This window comes from Parambassis ranga, chromosome 21 (assembly GCF_900634625.1).
Source record: "Parambassis ranga chromosome 21, fParRan2.1, whole genome shotgun sequence".
NCBI lineage: Eukaryota > Metazoa > Chordata > Actinopteri > Ambassidae > Parambassis > Parambassis ranga.
Genome location: NC_041041.1, coordinates 20,825,307 through 20,843,081, shown reverse-complemented (window position 1 = coordinate 20,843,081; position 17,775 = coordinate 20,825,307). Strand labels below are relative to the sequence as shown.

Here is a 17,775-nt window from a genome sequence, read left to right as displayed (position 1 = left end):
CCAAGTTTGGTGAGTTTTTGGGCATGTTAAGGCCTCCAAAAATGCGATCTCGGAGGGGGAAAAAAAAAAAAAAAAAAAAAAAAAAAAAAAAAAAAAAAAAAAAAAAATAATAATCCTAAGGGTTTCAATAGGGCTCTTGCACCATTCGGTGCTCGGGCCCTAATAAATTTACTCGAGTAGAAGTAGAAGATTTATTTAAGCATCATACTCAAGTAGAAGTATTAAAGTATTCAAAAAATGTTGTACTTAAGTATTAAAAGTAGTCTGACATATTTAAAATGTATTCAAGTGATAAAAGTACAACTATGGAGTGTAAGGGGTAACAGTGCTGCTCAGTCTCTTTACTTATGCAGTTAATAATGAAAGCAGTCCAGACTTGTGTCCATATAGTTCAGTGTTTCTGTGGTGGCAGCAAAGTGAGGCAGCTTGATGAACCAATGATAAAGCAACTCCACCAAAAATGAAATTGGGACATACAACAGAACAATGATCCATAGAACAGCAGCTAATCGAATTGAAGTTTTGGAACGGACTAGTCAAAGTCCAGACCTCAACCTGTGATGGGACTTGTGTTTTGTTCTGTTTATTGCTGCTAAATGTAGATCTACAAGCTGTTGGTGTTACTTATATATAATATATAACACATTTTTCTTCTCTTTGCCAAATAAAAAATGGCACACTGAAAAAAAATGTATGTTGTCCACTCAATTTTTATTACGTGTTTACACAAAAAAATAAAACAAAGGTGAGCGTATAAACAACATAGATGGCTAAGGAGAAAAAAGGTTTGACCTGTATTGAACCATGAACCATGTTTTGAACCTCCAACCTGAAATCCAACAAACTCCTACGATGCTTTATATGTTCCCATAGACGAGTGGATTTCTATGGGGAATTTCATTCCCTTATATTACACCATATGTCATGGTTATATGGCTGTCATTGTTATATTGATTGGTAGCTGAATGTCAAGAGGAGGATTTTTATCTAATCTGAGCCTGTCAGAGGCAGACACTGAAAAAAGAAGGAAGGCAGGAAGGAATGTTAAAGTGAAAGGGAAGTGAAGCTGCTTCACTGGAGCACAGTTTTCTGTCTCAAGCTTCAAACGGTAGTCCCAGCACGACACTGACAGGATTCTTAATGTTCAATTTTTATTTTTCAGATTGGATTTGAGAGACACTAAAATGCATCGACTTTTGTGTCGTCAGTGTGTTGAGGAGAGAAACTGACCTACAAACTGATTAGCTACAGTCACAGGTAATCCCCTTTTTATTACATTGCAGATGCAGTGTGTGTGTGTGTGTGTGTGTGTGTGGACTGTGTGTATATATAAAATATGTATGTGATATGTCCACTTATGTAATTTACAGTCCAGTAAGGGATGCTGCCCTGAAGATGGTGCCAACAGCTCACAGATAATGTCCTAGTTGGAGGAGAAAGCTGCTGCCACTGTGCCTGTTTTAGTACAATCATTTATTTACCAGTGTCTATAAGGGCGCTTATATCATTTATATCCACTTACATAATTTCATTACAGTTGTATACTATGTATTACATGTGAGTTCCTATTATGCAAACACAAACTGGACTGCAGTGGTTGGTTGATATGTGTACCTATTTCTATATACCATAATACATCGTAACAATATAGAACAAGATATTCACTAATAGGACACTATTGACTGATAAAGCCATATTACAGCATGAAGAATGTTGTCCTTGTCTAAATGTATGTTTTTAATTTGTTTTTATACTATTTAAAGTTCTATATAATAATGTCATTTGTAATTAAATATTTCATCAATTGAAAAAAATGATCTATTTTTTTGTTATAATTGTATTAAAAAATATACATAAAGGAAAAAATAAAAACTAATATTTTTTATTTTATAAATATTTTATTTATACATGAATCACAATAAACCCAATTCCATTAAGTCATTTGTAGCCATTATATACACTTAGTTAATAGTCCATAATGACCAATATCAATATATCACAGCCATCACAAAATGGTCAGATTGTATGGGAAAAAGTTCCTCACATACTGTAAGCTGAAACCTTGTAAATTACATACATTAACAAACCCTGTTTGAAGCTAATGCATCACTAGCATGTTTTAAACGAGCTGATCTATCACTATCACTCCTAAGTTGTTATTGAAGATAACTCTCCCCTCAGACTCCACACTGCAGTCTGGGTGCCGCAGTAACTCCAACACACCAGCTTTCAACTCAGGTGAAGCTGTTTTACTGAAGTTCAGCACCTCGGTGAGAAAATCAAGCAGCAGCTCTCCCTTCTCATCCCTGTCAGTGAAACACTCGGTGATATCCATTTGAGACGGCAGCTCATAGTTCCTGTAGCTCACTCCCTTGGCATCCAAGAAGTTTTTGATGTCTGCGGTGGTCACACACTGACTTATTTCTGTGTTACAGAGCTGGTTTCTGTAGGTCCTCCACAGTTTCCCCCAACCGCTCTCACCTGGAAGAGATGCCATAAAAACAGGACAAACTTTAGAATGCTAACAAGCATGTTTGCATGCAGGTATGTTCCTCATGGTCACCACTAAATTTTACTGTACTGGAGGTTGAAATATTTGAATGAATAAATAAAAATGTTGGTGTGAAGTCGATGGGAGTCATCCTTGGAGACAGCTACAAATAGACCTCAGCAGAAAAACTGAGGGAAGGAAGCAGCACGACTTCAGGTCATGTGGCTAATGCACCAGACCATAAAGGCTGCAAAAACTTCACCCCAGACTTAAAGTATAAAGTGGGTTCCTGTTCCCCATGTGCTTACCTACTCCTTCACTTTCAAGATGACGTTTAGCCATAGAAACTTGGTATGCACCATGCGGATGTCGATGTAGTGAACACTGCAGTCCTACCTGGTGCTGCATTGGGAATACCTGCCTTCTTGCGCATGAAAAACATCCGGTCCTCACCCACCATCTCTTTAAAGGTCTAGCTCCACCTATTGTGATCTTGACTGCCCTATTTGTCAGTGAAATTTGTGTCAGCAAGCGTTAAGCTGAAGTTGAATGTCTTCCAGCTAAGGTGCTTCAAAGGACTGACTGGCCAAAAAAATGGCAGATTTTTCAAAGATGGCACTGAGATGGCCCATGGAACACCTAGAGACAGCCCATCCATTTTAACCATTTTTTTGTTGCAATTAACAAGAGTTAAGTCTAATTAAAAATAATCTTTTGAGTTAAAGGTAGACATTAAAACTGGTTGGTTAGGTTTAATAAATTATTGTGGTTTGGCTTCAAACAGACAAAATTTGCCCCATCTCCGTCTTGGTCACTTTCAGCTGCCATAGTGCCAGTGAGGACGTGCTGTGTCTGTGTTACATACAGAAGCATGCACTTTTTTAAAAGTTGTGTTTTAATGGACTTTTTAATGTCTAAGCAAAATGAATGAAGCCACACTCAACACGCAGGATATTATTGGATATTGAGCGGGTGTGTTTGTGATTTCTTCTGTAGCTAAAAGCCAGCAAATTGTGCCTTTTGTCTTCTGTTATCTTTATGGATCCACATTAGTGCTGGTGTGGGGGAAAAAAAAAAAAAAAAAGTCTCACTATTAACTAGCATGACAGAGTGTTTTTGTAGCACACTCTTATTTGAAGCGATATTCTGTTTGTGAGAGACAGAGTGTGAGAGCTCATACTAAAAGCTTTTAGAGTTGCCACTTTGAAATACAGTACATTGTTTTGGGTTACATTATTCTTCACAGCAGTGGATGTGACTTACCGAGCGAAAACAGAGAAACAATAAGTTCCCTTTTCACTGTGAAAAATGTGTAAAATATACACTGTACACCAGAATGCTAGAAAATGGATTCCTGTGGGTTTGTTTGCACTGGACTATTGGGATCATGTTTTGTGGACAGATGTAGACCAAAACAGAATTTTTATAGGTCTGTATGATGTCTGGACAAAGAAAGGGGACTGCATTCCAGTGTAAGGTGTGTTTGTTTGTGCATTCTGGCTGCACTGTGCTTTGTTCCATCTTTAGGCCCAAACTGGGATTGTTTTTAGAAGCGTGGTCATACACTTCATGTAAAAAAAACAGTATTTGTGGTGGACCCCAGCTGATACATATGTTTGTAATATGCTATCGAGGACATGTAGAAAGTGAGGAAGGAAGAGGAGGGTTGCTTGAAGTGGTAGTATCTTTTGTAATTAAGACTTTGTTAACCATGAGTTAATGAACTCAATCATGCATTGAATTTGGCTTTAAGTCAGAGTACAATCGTAGTGTTTCATTTTGAAAATCAACCAAATTGCTGTTGTGATTTCTGACTTCCTGCCTGCTCGATCTGGTACAATCTCAGCACAGACCAGATCGCCAAATTTGACTTGGCCCTTATCTTTTATGGAGCAGAGGGTCTCTTCTGTCGCACATCTGGACACACATTAATTGGAGTGGCAGCGATTACTGCAGCCAGCACAGCATATTTATATTCAGATGGAATGCAGAGTGGTGGTGGTAGGACCATGGTTATGGCCATCATTGATGGAACAATAAATTCTGAATGATACCAGTGAATTCTAAAGGAAGAATGTCATGACACATGTGTGAGCTCATGTTCCTCCAGGCCATTGTAGACGACTGATCAGCAGGAACATTTAAAGGCTGCACAAAGTAGGGGTCACATCACATCCAGGTGAAAATAAAACATCTATAAAAATGACATCTGTCCACTTACCAGACACCAGAATGATTAGAAGCTTCCCGTTCTTATCGAGGAGACTCTGGAAGAATCTGAGAGTAGCTTCGGGATCCTTAACGTAGTACAGCATCTGTTGATATCACCACAGATAACGAGCTGCATTCACAGAGTGCCTAATTATGATGCTATGCTAGACAGATGTACTAATGGGATTAATTGCTATCGAGTGCCACCGAGTGAATATGACCTAGATGTGTCAAAAACACAGTCTATGGGATGGAAGCAGCAACACTGACCTGTATCATGTGGATAAAGTCGGCCTTCTTCGTCATGTTTTTGGCTTTCCAGTGCTCCTCAAACTCAGATGCTGTCATCTTATTCCAGGTGAATTTGATGTAATCTAAGTCTTGTTTCTGTGACACTAAAACTGCAGGCAGGACAGTTATAATGTTATATTGTTTATTTAGTTTAGTACCCTCATGTGTTTCACCTGTGTGTCCAATGGTCTCCTCCCTACTGTGTGTTTTAGGTGTGTGCTTTCATCTCTTCTCTGCAAGTTTGTCTTCAAGTGTGTCTGATTTAAGTGTAATTAACTTGTGTGTGACTAATCCCTAATAATCCCGTTGCCTGTGTTTCTGGATTGCCTTATGTGTATTGATCACTCGGCCTGTTTTTAGGCTGCTACCTGATTTGTACTGTCGCCAGAAATTCCCTGAACTGAATCTTTGTCTGAGTGTCTTGCTTTTAGGTCTCTGCTTTAGTCATTCTTAACATTCTGATTTTTCCGTCTCTCCTCCCAAACAGCAGCACTGAGTCTATATGGTGGGCCAATTTCCGGTCAGACCGTGGGGAGCTGACCGATGAGAACAATCTAAACTTGTCAAAAGGGGTAGTGGCTCAGCCTGTTTTTACAATGGTGCTTATGAAACCTTTAGAATTGGTATAAATAACAAATGTATAAAAAGAGACTGCATTCAATTGCATGCAATTCTGTAAAAAACATGGTGGTGGTAGTATAATGGTTTGGATGTTTTGCTGCATTTGGGTCAGGACAGCAGCGTTTTTTTATTTACTTATTTCTTTTTTGCATGCAAATATATATTTATATATATTTAACCTCCAAACTAAAAATTAAATGATAAATTAAATGAAATATTTTTCCATCGAGCAGTGACTTGTTACTGTAGTTACTAAAGTTAGTAGTTATACATTATTCATCATATATATATTCATCAATGCTGCCTTGTATACATATTACCACTGGCTACTAATGACTTGCAGTGATCTCACAATAGATCATTCACCCACTGCCTTTATGTGATGGCTGATTGAGAGCAGTCAAGCATATTTTGAAATGATGTGTGAACTGACACTGAGAGCGTATTAGTTACTAGTAATATAGAACAACCCCTTTAACTACAATTTTTCATCTGCATATACAGTATGAGATATAAAACATTGGTGGTAGCAGTGCTAGGTGTGTGCAGTTAAAGGGCTGTTCTCCTTCCAATACTCACCATGAAAACCAGGTTGCTTATTTGAAACATATTTTCAGCATTAAAAAATATACATTAAATGAAAATATTGAAACATGGTTTTGGAGCACACGGAAATATGCTGATGGATTTTGCGGTGGGGGAAAAAAAAATGTGCGCTTACTTCTGTAGTTGTGTAGCTGCTGGCTGCTGGGTTCCACCACCTCGTTATCCACCGTCACCCCTGGGTGCTTCCGACGAAGCTCAGAGAGCATCTCTAGGTCAATCTCACCTGCAGGCAAAACACATTTTTTAATTTTTTAAATATTTTTTTTTTATTTTATTTTGAAAACCAAGTAGTTTCTTGCAAATAAAATTCTGACCCACTTTTAGACATGGTTACAATGCTGCAGTCCAATGCTGCAGCAGGAAACAGCTAAAAGCATGGTTCCTTTTTTACAGATATTTAATGCAGCAATAATTCAAAAAATAACTAAGAGAGTTATCACTATGATATTCCGTTTCATGAGCCACCGGCAAGTGATTTTATGCTCGTTCTTATTAGAGGTGACGTGTTGCCAGGTACAAAAGGTGTAAATTAAAAAGAAGGAGCTGATGCAGAATCTTTGTGATTAGTTGAATAATAGCTTTCAGGGGAAATTGTAGTCTTTCTAATAGATTTTACAGTCCATTAGAGAATCTGTAATGCCCCTCCATTATGATACTGACATACCACGTCAGGTAAATTAATTTGATTGGCTCTGACAGGAAAAGCACTCTAGAGGCACGTTGTGGGTTTGGGAAAAAAAAAAAGAACTTTGCATCCTGACCAATGGAAACAAGCTATATGGAGCAGTTGGGTCACTGTGTCTGACTGAGGTTAAAGATTAATCTGACAGCCAGACAGCTTTCTACAGACCCTTGATGGCAGTAAAGTTTCTGCTGCAGCTATAAAATGAGAGGCCCACAGTAACAGCAGGCTGATTCAATAACGCCTCCTCACCTTAGCTGCAGAGGTCGCTCTGCTATTTACCGTGTCACATTGAACATAAGGTAAGTTCAGCCACTGACAGTGTCCTATATTTTGTGTGTGTGTTCTCACCAGCGCCGCTTCCAACTCCAATAATGTTAAGGTGGGACTTTCCATCTCCAATGCTGAGAAGAGAGCAGAAACAGGAGAAAAAAAAACAGACACACACAGTGTGAGTCTTCAGAAGCTTTAACATTCCTCCAACCTGCCAAATGTGGGTCACATTTTGGGGCTTGTAACTGTCAATTCTGCCTGACACTTGGGTATGTGAGATGTTCTGATGTAGTGACTGAAGCGTCTACAAACACCGGAAGGCTTTGATCGTCACTCTGGTACGTTCTGTCACTCACCGTTAGAGTATGATTTTTTTATTTTTTTTTAACAACACTAATTTACCTTTTAATTTTTATCTGTGAGTCACATATCCCTAGAACACTCTCTGATGTGCCTCCCAGATATTCAAGGGTATAGTTTGGTTTTGGTTCTCCGCAGCATGTCAATCGCCTCCCACAGCTTATGTCAACATAATGGAGGAAGAGATGGAATTTCCATAAATACCCGCTCATTGTCATTCACCAGCATGCACGTACTGTTTGGCTGCCTAATCTATGTGCTCTTTGTAGTTGGTTATTTGATGCTGTGGGTGAAACAGTACTTACATATAGACATCAGCACTGCAAACACGGTGTATGCCAGCTGCACAGATTACATGTCAAAAGTCTCTTTGTTTGATTTGTACATATGTTTTTGAAACATAAGCAATATAAGTAAATCCAGGCCACACACACACACACACACACATCTTAAGCTGTAACAGCTATAACATTATGTAATAATGCAGCTATACAGCACCAAACACAACAAAGTCGCATAAATCTAACATCAACTTTCTAGCCAAAATGTCCACTTGCTCGTCATATATCCCACCCACTGACAGGTGCCATGGTAACCACATAATCAGTTATTCTCGCCATCTGTTGGTGCTCATAATGGTATGGCTGATACCTAACTTTTTTTGTTTTAATCGTGTAATCATGATTTAGCATTTATATGGGATTTGAATATGTGTGATTTTACATGATATTTTAAAAGTCTAAGGATAAAATGGATTTTTTATAGTTCCATATTTTATATTTTCCAATATAAATAACACTGTACAAAACAGTGTGTGCAGAGGTAATGCTAACTGGCTAACAGGCTGTCCTTCCTGGTCTTCCTACAGTTCATTCAACCAGTGGAAAACAAAAGTAGGAAAACATCAAGGACTACTGCAGTGTGCGTCAAGAATTTCTGGGAGTGCATTTTTAAAAGCAGGGGACACGGCACAGATGTGTCCCTCCTGTGTTAATCACCTATGCTATTTCCACCTGTCATTCATCAACCTAACAACGCAGTCTGTGATTGGACCAGAAAGGATCAGCATGTGTGCTAACTAGCAGACTCATTGTAAAAAAAAAAGTTATTGAAATTGCATCAGATTTTAAAAGAAGTGTGAATTATGTCTACAATTATTTTTTTTTTATTATTTTATTTTTTGAAGTAACACTGTGTTTTATTAATGGTTGGCTGATTACCAAGCCTGTGGGCATATTATAAGATGAAGTGATGTCGGAATTTAATGGCTGAAAGCTGCACTGCAGGACAATTTTTTTAAAGGTGAAATGTGTTACAGAGTTATCATTATTAGTGTGACGTGTGAATGCTTTTGCAATCATGGATGACTAAAGCAACCCCAGAGAGATCATTTACTGCACTTTATTACCCTCTACTGAAATATGTTTCTTTTGTCAGCTGGTTAAAGTCCAGCACCTCCTCCTGCAACTGTGTTGTAGCACAAGTTACACTGTATGCAGAGTTGTGAATATGAACAACCTATAGGCCTATTTTGGCCTTCCACTAAAATATTAACAGTAAAATTACTTTAACATTTAGTAAAAGAAAAAAAATATATCAAGTCCCAACTAAGAGACGGCATCCTTCAAATGATGCATTTGTAGACCCACTTTGTTACCATGGTGACACAAGGCCGCCCCATTTTGAAGCCCCCTTCATACACGGGCAACAAATGTGTCCTACATTTCCCCTGGTAATGAAGGATGAATCAGTTGAATCCTTTGTGGACCAACATGGTTGGATGAAAAGAAAAACATGTGTTCAATACTGCGCCCCCTCTTCTATAGGATCTAACTAGGTGATTTACAGCAGGTGCTGCTGATCACCAGTCCTTGATGGATTGATCATCAGCAGGTGTACAGACCTCTATAGAAACAGACGTTTTCACAGTTTGCTGCTCTGGAACATTCAGGTGTGTGTTAACACAATGACAAGAGAGAAACACATAAACAATGGTGTTAGAGAAGCTACTGTTGCTGCACATCAATCTGAAAGACTTATAAAACCATTTCAAACTATTTGGAGTTCAATGTTCTACAGAGAGAAAGATTAATTACAAGTGGAAACATTCAGGACAGCTGTCAGTCTTCACAGGAGTGGACGCCCCAGCTAATTCACAACAAGATCAAAGAAATATAAAAAACCCAAGAGCTACTGAGCATGCTCAATGTTAATGTGTCAGCACAATTAGAAGAAGACTGAACAAGCACAGTTTGTTTGAAGGGTTAAAAGGAGAAAGACTTCTGTCTAAAAAACACAACACTTGTGGAACAATGTCCTATGGACACATTAGGCCAAAGTGGGGTTGTTTGGTCTTAATGATCACCACCATGTCTGCTGAAAACCAAACACAGCAGTTCAGCAGAAACACCTCACACACACTGTCGAGCATGGTGGTGGAGGACTGATGGTTTGGACTTGTTTTACACCTGAACACCTTGCAGTCATTGAGTGGACCATGAACTCCCCCTGTATACCAGGGTATGAAGTATTTTGTCTTATTATGTCTTTACACACACACACACACACACACACATTTAAAAATTAAAGTGTTGACTTGTGTGTGCCACACAATTCTGATGGATGGTATAAAAGAGCGTAAACCAAAAGTTAAGCGAGGTCAAAAAGTTTTCAAAAAAACCAACATCAGACACCTCCAATGTAACCACAAGTTGTTCGTTAGGGCTGGCAGAGAAGAATCTGTCAGGGTACCTGCAGTTTACATTTTCTGGGACTCTCAAATGAGACCAAACTATTGCTTCTAGGCAAGGTGTAGACAGAAAGTTGGTGGGTCTGCTGTGAGGCTGCTTCTTTTGCACATCAGTATATAAAAAAAACCCAACAGCCTCTGATGATGATCCAAAGCCTCAGCACACATCACACGAGACGGCTCAGGGACGTCATTTTATAAAGAGATGAAGTATAAAGGGGACAGGAGGAGAGAAAAGTAAGATATTTCTGTATATATTTGAAAGAATTAATCCATATTTATTGTAACTGAAACATTTACTTGAAATATTCTTCCCCTTTAGATGTGCTCTGTGTGTGTGTGTGTGTCAGACTACCTGGCCAGGATGTCTGGCAGCATGTTGTGGATGAAGTCCCGCATGCACTGGTGTTCAGAGGAGCGCTCCAAAAAGAGCTGGAAGGATTTCTGGTATCTGCTATCATCATTAACCAGACTCTTCAGTGGAGACGCCATCATGGCTAGACAACCTGGCACAAAAAGAAATGATAATAACAATAATTATTATCTTGTTTTTGGGCTTGAAAACAAACTTACAAGTCAAGCAATGGGGGACGTGTTGGGACATCTGTAAGAGTTTAACTGTCAATTTAAACATCAGAATAACTAACTAACTCACTAACTAACTAACTGTGTCATTTATAATGTATTTTAAACGATAATTGCGCAACGTAATCTCGCCGTCATCGCAACTCCCAATGCGAAGCGTACTTCACGCGTGTTATTGTACGCGTATTCGGCAGAGCTGCTGAGGCGCGGATCATTTCTCCAGTGGTGTTTGGAAATGATGTCCACATGCATGTGTACAAATACTCCCAAACAGGAGCGGAAACACAAAGACACACACACACACACACAGAAACAAACCGCCGTGTCTCTGTTCGATAGCCGTGCAAACAGGTTGTTGCTCGCACAGTGAATGTGACAGAAGCTGTCTCAGTGTGCGTTGTACTTGTCTTTTTTTCCGTGTTTTTGAAATAAATGAAACAAATGCGACACTTACACGTCGTGTAGATTTGCGTCCGGAGAGAGGTCTGCAGGCTGGAATGAGCCCTCCCACTACAGTCACAGCTTCCCCGCTCTCTGAGGAGGGTGAAAGGTGGCGGAGGAAACACACTAAGCAAACACAACCCAATGACGAGGCGATCACTCTACAGGTCGCTCTTCAAAACACAACTTCCATTTGTTATAAAGTAGTCATGCCATAATAATGTGTATTTGCATTTAAAATACTATTATATGCAGAATATAATGCAGCTACATTATTTTATATACAAACATTTTTGTGTAAATAATAAATGCAAAAATTGCAAAAATGCCCTTTTACTCATAAAGAAAATGTATAAAGAGTGTATGTTATATTATATTAGAATAGCATTATCTCATAGGAGCACTTGAATTAACAGATTTAAACTTTGAAACATAGCCTACACTTTGAAACATTTTTATAAGCCTCACATGTTTTGTAGTATGACTCCATGCTGTAAAATCCACAAAAGCAACCTGACAAGAATAAAAGCAGACAATATTGATTCAATGTAAGTTCCAACAAGCTGATTTTCTCACAGTGTGGAGATGTTTTTCGAAGAATTTGATACAGTCAGCAGTTTGACGCAGGATGATTTCGCAATTTGCTGTGAAAGTATATGGGAGGTTCAGTTTGTGATTAAAAGTGAATTGGAATCGACGTGGACACGTGCTTTGTCTGAGAATCTTAGATTTGCTATTTGTTATAGGGATTACACCAAGAATCCACATTGGAGTGTAATAAGAATAGACCCATCTGTCTATATATTACATGATGCAGATAGCTGATACTTCCTTTGCAGATTCTGCAGGCAGCTGATGAACCAGTTGGTGTAGCAAGAGTGAAATGTCTATACACCTCACTATTTGGCTCACTCCATGGTGTTGTTAGCAACATAAATCATGGGAGTCTACGCACTGCATGCCAGGATGGCGGAGGTCGGTTGGAGCCTCTCAAAAAACCTTGAAAACCTGATGTCACGGATACTTTCGTTCATATGTTGTTAAGGTTTTTTATCTTGTATTCTGTTGTATTTCAGTGTTGTCTTGTGTTTCCTGTTTTATTTTGAAGTCCTGTCCTCTTTGTGTATTCCTTTGTGTCTTACTTCCCCTGTGTTTCCCTCCTGTGTGAGTACCTGCTCCACCATGATTGTGTTCACCTGTGTCTTGTCTGTGTCTACTTAAGTTCTGCGCTTCCCTTTGTTCTTGTTGGAACGTCTGTTTTCCTAGTGTCAGGTCATTCATGTTTCTCCCTGTCCTGGAGTCCTCCTGTGTCTTCCCTTCCTCCTGCCCTCTCTCTTTGCTTTTGTTCTTATTTTTTGGACTGTGATTTGAGTTTGGATTTTGGCTTTTATTATTAAAGCTCACCTTAAATTGAACTTTTGTTTTTGTGTCTGCATTAGGGTTCTGTTAAACCTACCCACACAAAACATATGTAGCCTATACAGTCTATGATCTTCTTCAGAAATACACCTCATATATTTCGGTTCTGGTTCTGCGTGTGTCACTGCATGTGACACATTCAATGAGTGTGGAAATAGGGAGATTTGACAAGTTGAATTTTTTTGTTGTGTATTCAGAAATGTGAAGTAGTGTGTGCAGCTGCATGTAGAGGTTGATCTAACAGCAGCACTGTCTTTCCTGCCTTTAAAAGTAAGCAAAGACAGTTTTGAGCATCATGCGTTCACCTTGAACAAAATACAACTGCTACAACTCAAGCGGCTGTTAATAAATGCAGCAGTTTCCTCTGTTGGCTCTCTCTGTTCAAGAGAGACCAAACTTCAAAGTCCTTGTAATTAATTACCCAAGCTTGCACCATCTTATCTCTCCAATTTCATTTGTTCTCCACGTGACATCTCTGCACTCTCATATTTCAGGGTATAGGAGAGCTGAACCTCAGACCTAAAAGAGGAAGAAGGTGGGTGGAAAAGTCTTCTCAGCCAAGGCTCATATTTTAGCCTCTCTTTTGTACAATGGGCAGAGACACATCAACTATCTTTCTATACAGTCTATGGGGTAGACTATATTAATTTATGTGTAACATCAGGAAAAGAAAACAAGCTTATGAATCTGTGTATGATGATGATGTGGTAGGAAAAAAAATAAAACCGGAGTAGATGGCTTCAAAGAATGAGAAAAACCTGCAAAAAAACAGATGGGACTGAGGACAGGTGATTTAGTCATAAATCAAAGTATTGGAGTTGCTGGATAAATAGATTGGGTATGGGTTTTATTTTACAATCCATCTTCATTGCTCTGCAGTTAGTCAAACAGTGGCATTAGAGGGACATTAAACGTAAAAAAAAAAAAAACCCACAAAAAGTTTTTGTTAGTTGAACTATGTAATCCTTAAACATTTTGTACTAGTCTATCAAGGTGTATTAGTTCACCTGGTTCTGGACTCTAACCATCATGAAGCAGGCTTCAGCAGTTGAATTTATTAATACTTTCTGCACACTGTGAGCTTGGTAAAGATGTTTTGTAATGCACAAGCTACATGCGACTACATTAAGTGTGACAAGTTACATGACTAGGGTTGTATTTTATTTAGCCTTTCACTTTGTTCTGCAAAATGCATCCACAGATTAACTTTAGGAGTACAGAACTGCAGCTGTAAATGAACACACAATAAAAACAGGCAACAATGATGATAAATATTCAAAGTTTGTTCATCACTCCTACTAAATATTCATGAGGCTCTGACAAACAGCAGCTGGTTTCTGCTCCGTTTTGTCGGAATGATGCACCTTTTTAACTACAGGAATTAAAGCAGACACGGCCATTGTTTGCCTGTTCACGTGTTTTCCCCCAAAAAAGCTGCAAATATGTCTTGAAAGCTTGTGTAAAAAAAAAAAAATGAGATGGATTGGACACGACAGGATCAGCCATGGATCAGATGGCCATGACACAAGCATTTGAATTCAAGCTCCTCTTAAACAAAAGTGACAGTCTTAAATAAATGAATTAGATGAGACAAAAAGATTTAAACACTGTTTCCCTCTCAACCTGTGAGCATCCTGGGAGTATCAGACTGGGATCTTGACTGCAGGGCAAGATGAATCTTATCAGCTGCTTATCTATTCTGGGCTTCGCCTCGGAGCCTGTATGAGTAATTACAATTTATCAGGATGTGAAAGTCAAGGAGCCGATGAAGATCACAGCAGGATCGGAGCATAGCTCTCCAAACTGTTTCTCTCATTTGAACTCTGAAGGATATTACACACTGCATTATTTTCACATAGTTCCACAATTTTATTTGCATTTTTGTCCAGCTCTCCATGTACACACAATAGTAACACAAATAGCATGGTACTGTAAACAATGGGTGGATGTATACTTTTAGATTTCTGGGACATAATCCAATAGAATTATCTTATCAGGTCCAAGATGTGCTGTTATTATAGAAATGTAAGCAGAATAATTCTAAAAGGAACAGGTCAGGATTTAATTTTTTTGTCCCTCTTGTGAAACTATACTCTGAAACTTTTGGCAACTTGTAAAAATGGAATCTTTGCAAGGCCACTTGGAGCGCTTTCTGCCAAAATGGATCAAGCATGCCTACATACAAGTCAACAGCTGTCCAAATGCAGTCGTTGCAACATGTAACAACCATATTTGCACAACCATGGAGAATATAGAGTTACTGGTAAGATACATTCAGAAGGAGGTCAGATAACATAAGACCAAATCTTCGGTTTGCAGAGGCAGAAACTCAGCAAAATCACCAACAGTTAGGAACAAGTTGATGAAGATTCATCCAGGTCATATTTGTAGAGACGATTGAAGCAAGGCATCTAGACTTGCAGAGTTTTCTTGAAGACGTTTCGCTGGGTCTATTCTTAAAGGTAGGGTAGGCGATTTCATTCTGATGCACTTTTTGTTAAATTAGTGTAACTTCTCTTTACAATCCGATAGCAACCGATTAGTTCTGCAGTTTTGCATTAAAATGAAGAATATGAATCGTCTGTGGAAGCTATAAAACACTAAAAACATCAGCCAATCCTACGAGGCGCCCCTGCGCGGAGTATTGGCTGGTTGTCACTCTCTTCCTGCTCTGCGCGCACCAGAGAGGTACGTGCATGATGGCCGAAGTCACAGACTGGTTGGGAGGCGTGGCTTCGGGGTGAACTCCGAGAGAAAGGGGCGTGTGTTTACTTTCAAAATCTGGCTGACTCTCACTGAGTTTTCAAAATCTCCTACCCTACCCTACTTTAAGTCCAGATGTCTTGCTTCAATCGTCTCTATGAACAACTAGGAATGTAATTTTCCACTGGGTTTTTATCAACAGTGCACTGCAGGATCTGTGTCTAAATGAAAGGCACAAAAAAAATATGAATCTGAAAACTGTTATTTGATCTACTAAATAATTTCCTATCTATGTTGGGCCCATCGTAACAATTTATCTAACATGGGGGCAGGGTTTATTCATCATATGACTAGAATCACTACTGAGGTATTCATTTTAGGCTAATCAGATCTTGAATGGATGTCAAGACCAGAAGAAGAAGAAGAAAAAAAAAACTAATGCTTCTCTGCATGGGCACTGTGGTCAGAAGAAAATATATAAATAAATAGATGAATAGATAAATAAATATATAAATTAAAAAGACTTTCAAATGTGACTTTTTTCAGCTGCATTAATTTTTGAAAGAAAAAACATGATTGCTACTAAGGCTGAGCTTAACCCAGAGCCTAATGAAAGAATAACATAAAAGCATTTAAAGAAAATCTAACTAATTGTATTAAACATAATTATTAATCATCAATTTGCTCACTGATATAAGGGGTTTGATCTGCTATCTTTCATGTTTTGAGCCCTGTGTTCACCATGCACTGCAATAAAAAAAAATAGTAGGGTGACAACAGAGATGACCTTGTTTTTGATGTAAAGGATACAAAAAAAAGATTGAAGAGTGACATCCTTGTGATAAATAAAGCATATCTGTCATATTAAAAGAGCCTGTGTGTGTGATCCAGTGGATAATTAGTTCCTTTGTATCCTTTGCTTTTATATTTTGCATTTGGTGAGATAGTGTGTATGAGGTATGGTCATTATCATGCTGGTATTTGATAATTTGATTTGCATTAAAGGTTTTTTGTGTGTGTGTTGTTTTCTGCACTTTACACCAAAGCCGTTATTATTATTAAATTTATTTGAAATTCTGAAGTGGTCCTTAGTGGCTGAGTGAAGACCTGGGAGGGGGGATTTACTGCGTCATTGTGGCATCAATCTCAAGGCAAGCCTGCTTTTGGTTTTTACATATACACAACAAAATGGCATTATCAACAAAAAACAAACAAACAAAAAAACAATGCACAATCTGACAGCAAAAAACTTGCATTACAGTTTAAACACTAGAAAAGTCTTTTAAAAGAAAAAAAGAATCAGCACTAACGTAGTGCATAGACCATCTTGTTTATTCTCAGGAATTTCCAAAAAAAAAAGAAAAAAGGCTGTTTGATAGTTTACCAAAAAGGCTTGTTTACATTTCTCTCTCACACACACAAAGATCCAGCACTGATGACACAAAGTTTCTGTTTGGATTTCGTCAGCATCCATCTCCCATATGACACGATTATGAACACACACAGAAAAAAGTCTTCTTCTTGCTTTGTAGGTTAAAAAAAACAAAACAAAACAAAACTAAAAAAACTAGAGGTCCACATGTGTAAGTTTCACCTTTGGTTCCTCTTCTTGGAGGAGAGGCTGTAGCCAAAATTCTGTGCTATATGGCGAATATCACACGTTACTATTCGTCCATTGGCACCCACCTCATAAGGTGGTGAGCTTGTGTGTGTGTGTGTGAGAGAGAGAGAGAGGGGGAGACGCAATCTGAATGCCTGTCCATATGTGAGGTATAGCAGCCTGGTTACATATCCATGTCACCATCGTAGGCAAGGGTCAAGGGCTTCTGCGGCGGAGGGGACGACTTAGTGTTTTTGGATGGCTTGCTGAAAAAAAAATACATAAATAAATAATGAAATACAGCACAGATGAGACAGTAAACCTGTGTGTGTGTGTGTGGCTCTCTTGCACAAGTTGATTTCTGTCTTTACAAAGAATCCTATTATCTGATAACAGCAGCACACGGCAGACAAAATATTGTGAGGAGTATAACTCATACTTGACAGGGTTGTGTACCCAAAGCAAGATGCTCACTTCTGTTCTCCTCTTAAAAAAATGTTTGACCTACAACTGGAGCTTTTGTTTATGAAATGTTTATGAAGTGCACAGTCAGAAATATCTAGGTGAGTAATGTAATATTACGTACCAAACCAGGAAGGATAACGCAATGATGAAGAGTATTAGGATGAATCCGACAGCAGTCACGGCGTAAACCCACAGCTTCACTCTTCCATCTGCGCAATCAAAAAGGCAGTTTTTATTACAGTTTATACAGTTTATACAGTTTAGGCAGTTTATACATT

At 38.6% G+C, this 17,775-nt stretch overlaps 2 protein-coding genes across 3 annotated transcripts in view; both read right to left on the bottom strand.

Annotated features, from left to right (window-relative positions):
• Positions 1–1,967: 1,967 nt before the first annotated feature.
• hnmt (histamine N-methyltransferase) lies at positions 1,968–11,920 on the bottom strand. 2 transcript variants are annotated; one of them, XM_028394472.1, is made up of 8 exons: positions 11,887–11,920; positions 11,324–11,436; positions 10,640–10,790; positions 7,254–7,306; positions 6,336–6,443; positions 4,973–5,103; positions 4,713–4,806; positions 1,968–2,481 (listed from the first exon to the last, which is right to left on the bottom strand). In XM_028394472.1, exons 3-8 carry the CDS (start codon positions 10,777–10,779, stop codon positions 2,120–2,122), a joined length of 888 nt encoding a protein of 295 aa, XP_028250273.1. In that variant the 5' UTR covers positions 10,780–10,790; positions 11,324–11,436; positions 11,887–11,920; the 3' UTR covers positions 1,968–2,119. The 2 variants fall into 2 exon arrangements, with proteins under 2 accessions (XP_028250273.1, XP_028250272.1); XM_028394471.1 differs by having other exon boundaries at positions 11,324–11,403; positions 11,779–11,919.
• Positions 11,921–17,163: 5,243 nt separating this feature from the next.
• The window catches only part of thsd7ba (thrombospondin, type I, domain containing 7Ba), a 165,404-nt gene continuing 164,792 nt past the window's right edge, over positions 17,164–17,775 (bottom strand). Inside the window, exons 28-29 of the mRNA XM_028393596.1 lie at positions 17,619–17,706; positions 17,164–17,298 (exon numbers count right to left, since the gene is read on the bottom strand). Coding sequence (XP_028249397.1) covers positions 17,217–17,298; positions 17,619–17,706 — 170 coding nt within the window. The 3' untranslated portion in view covers positions 17,164–17,216. The remainder of the gene's footprint in view (positions 17,299–17,618; positions 17,707–17,775) is intronic.

Bases quoted from the DNA above. Each gene is read 5' to 3' on its own strand.
- hnmt (XM_028394472.1), bottom strand. From the start codon at position 10,779: ATGATGGCGTCTCCACTGAAGAGTCTGGTTAATGATGATAGCAGATAC. The intron at 4,807-4,972 runs GTCAGTGTTGCT...TGATATCAACAG, and splicing joins ACTTTATCCACATGATACAG to ATGCTGTACTACGTTAAGGA. The intron at 2,482-4,712 runs GTAAGTGGACAG...CATCTCTTCCAG, and splicing joins TCTAATCATTCTGGTGTCTG to GTGAGAGCGGTTGGGGGAAA.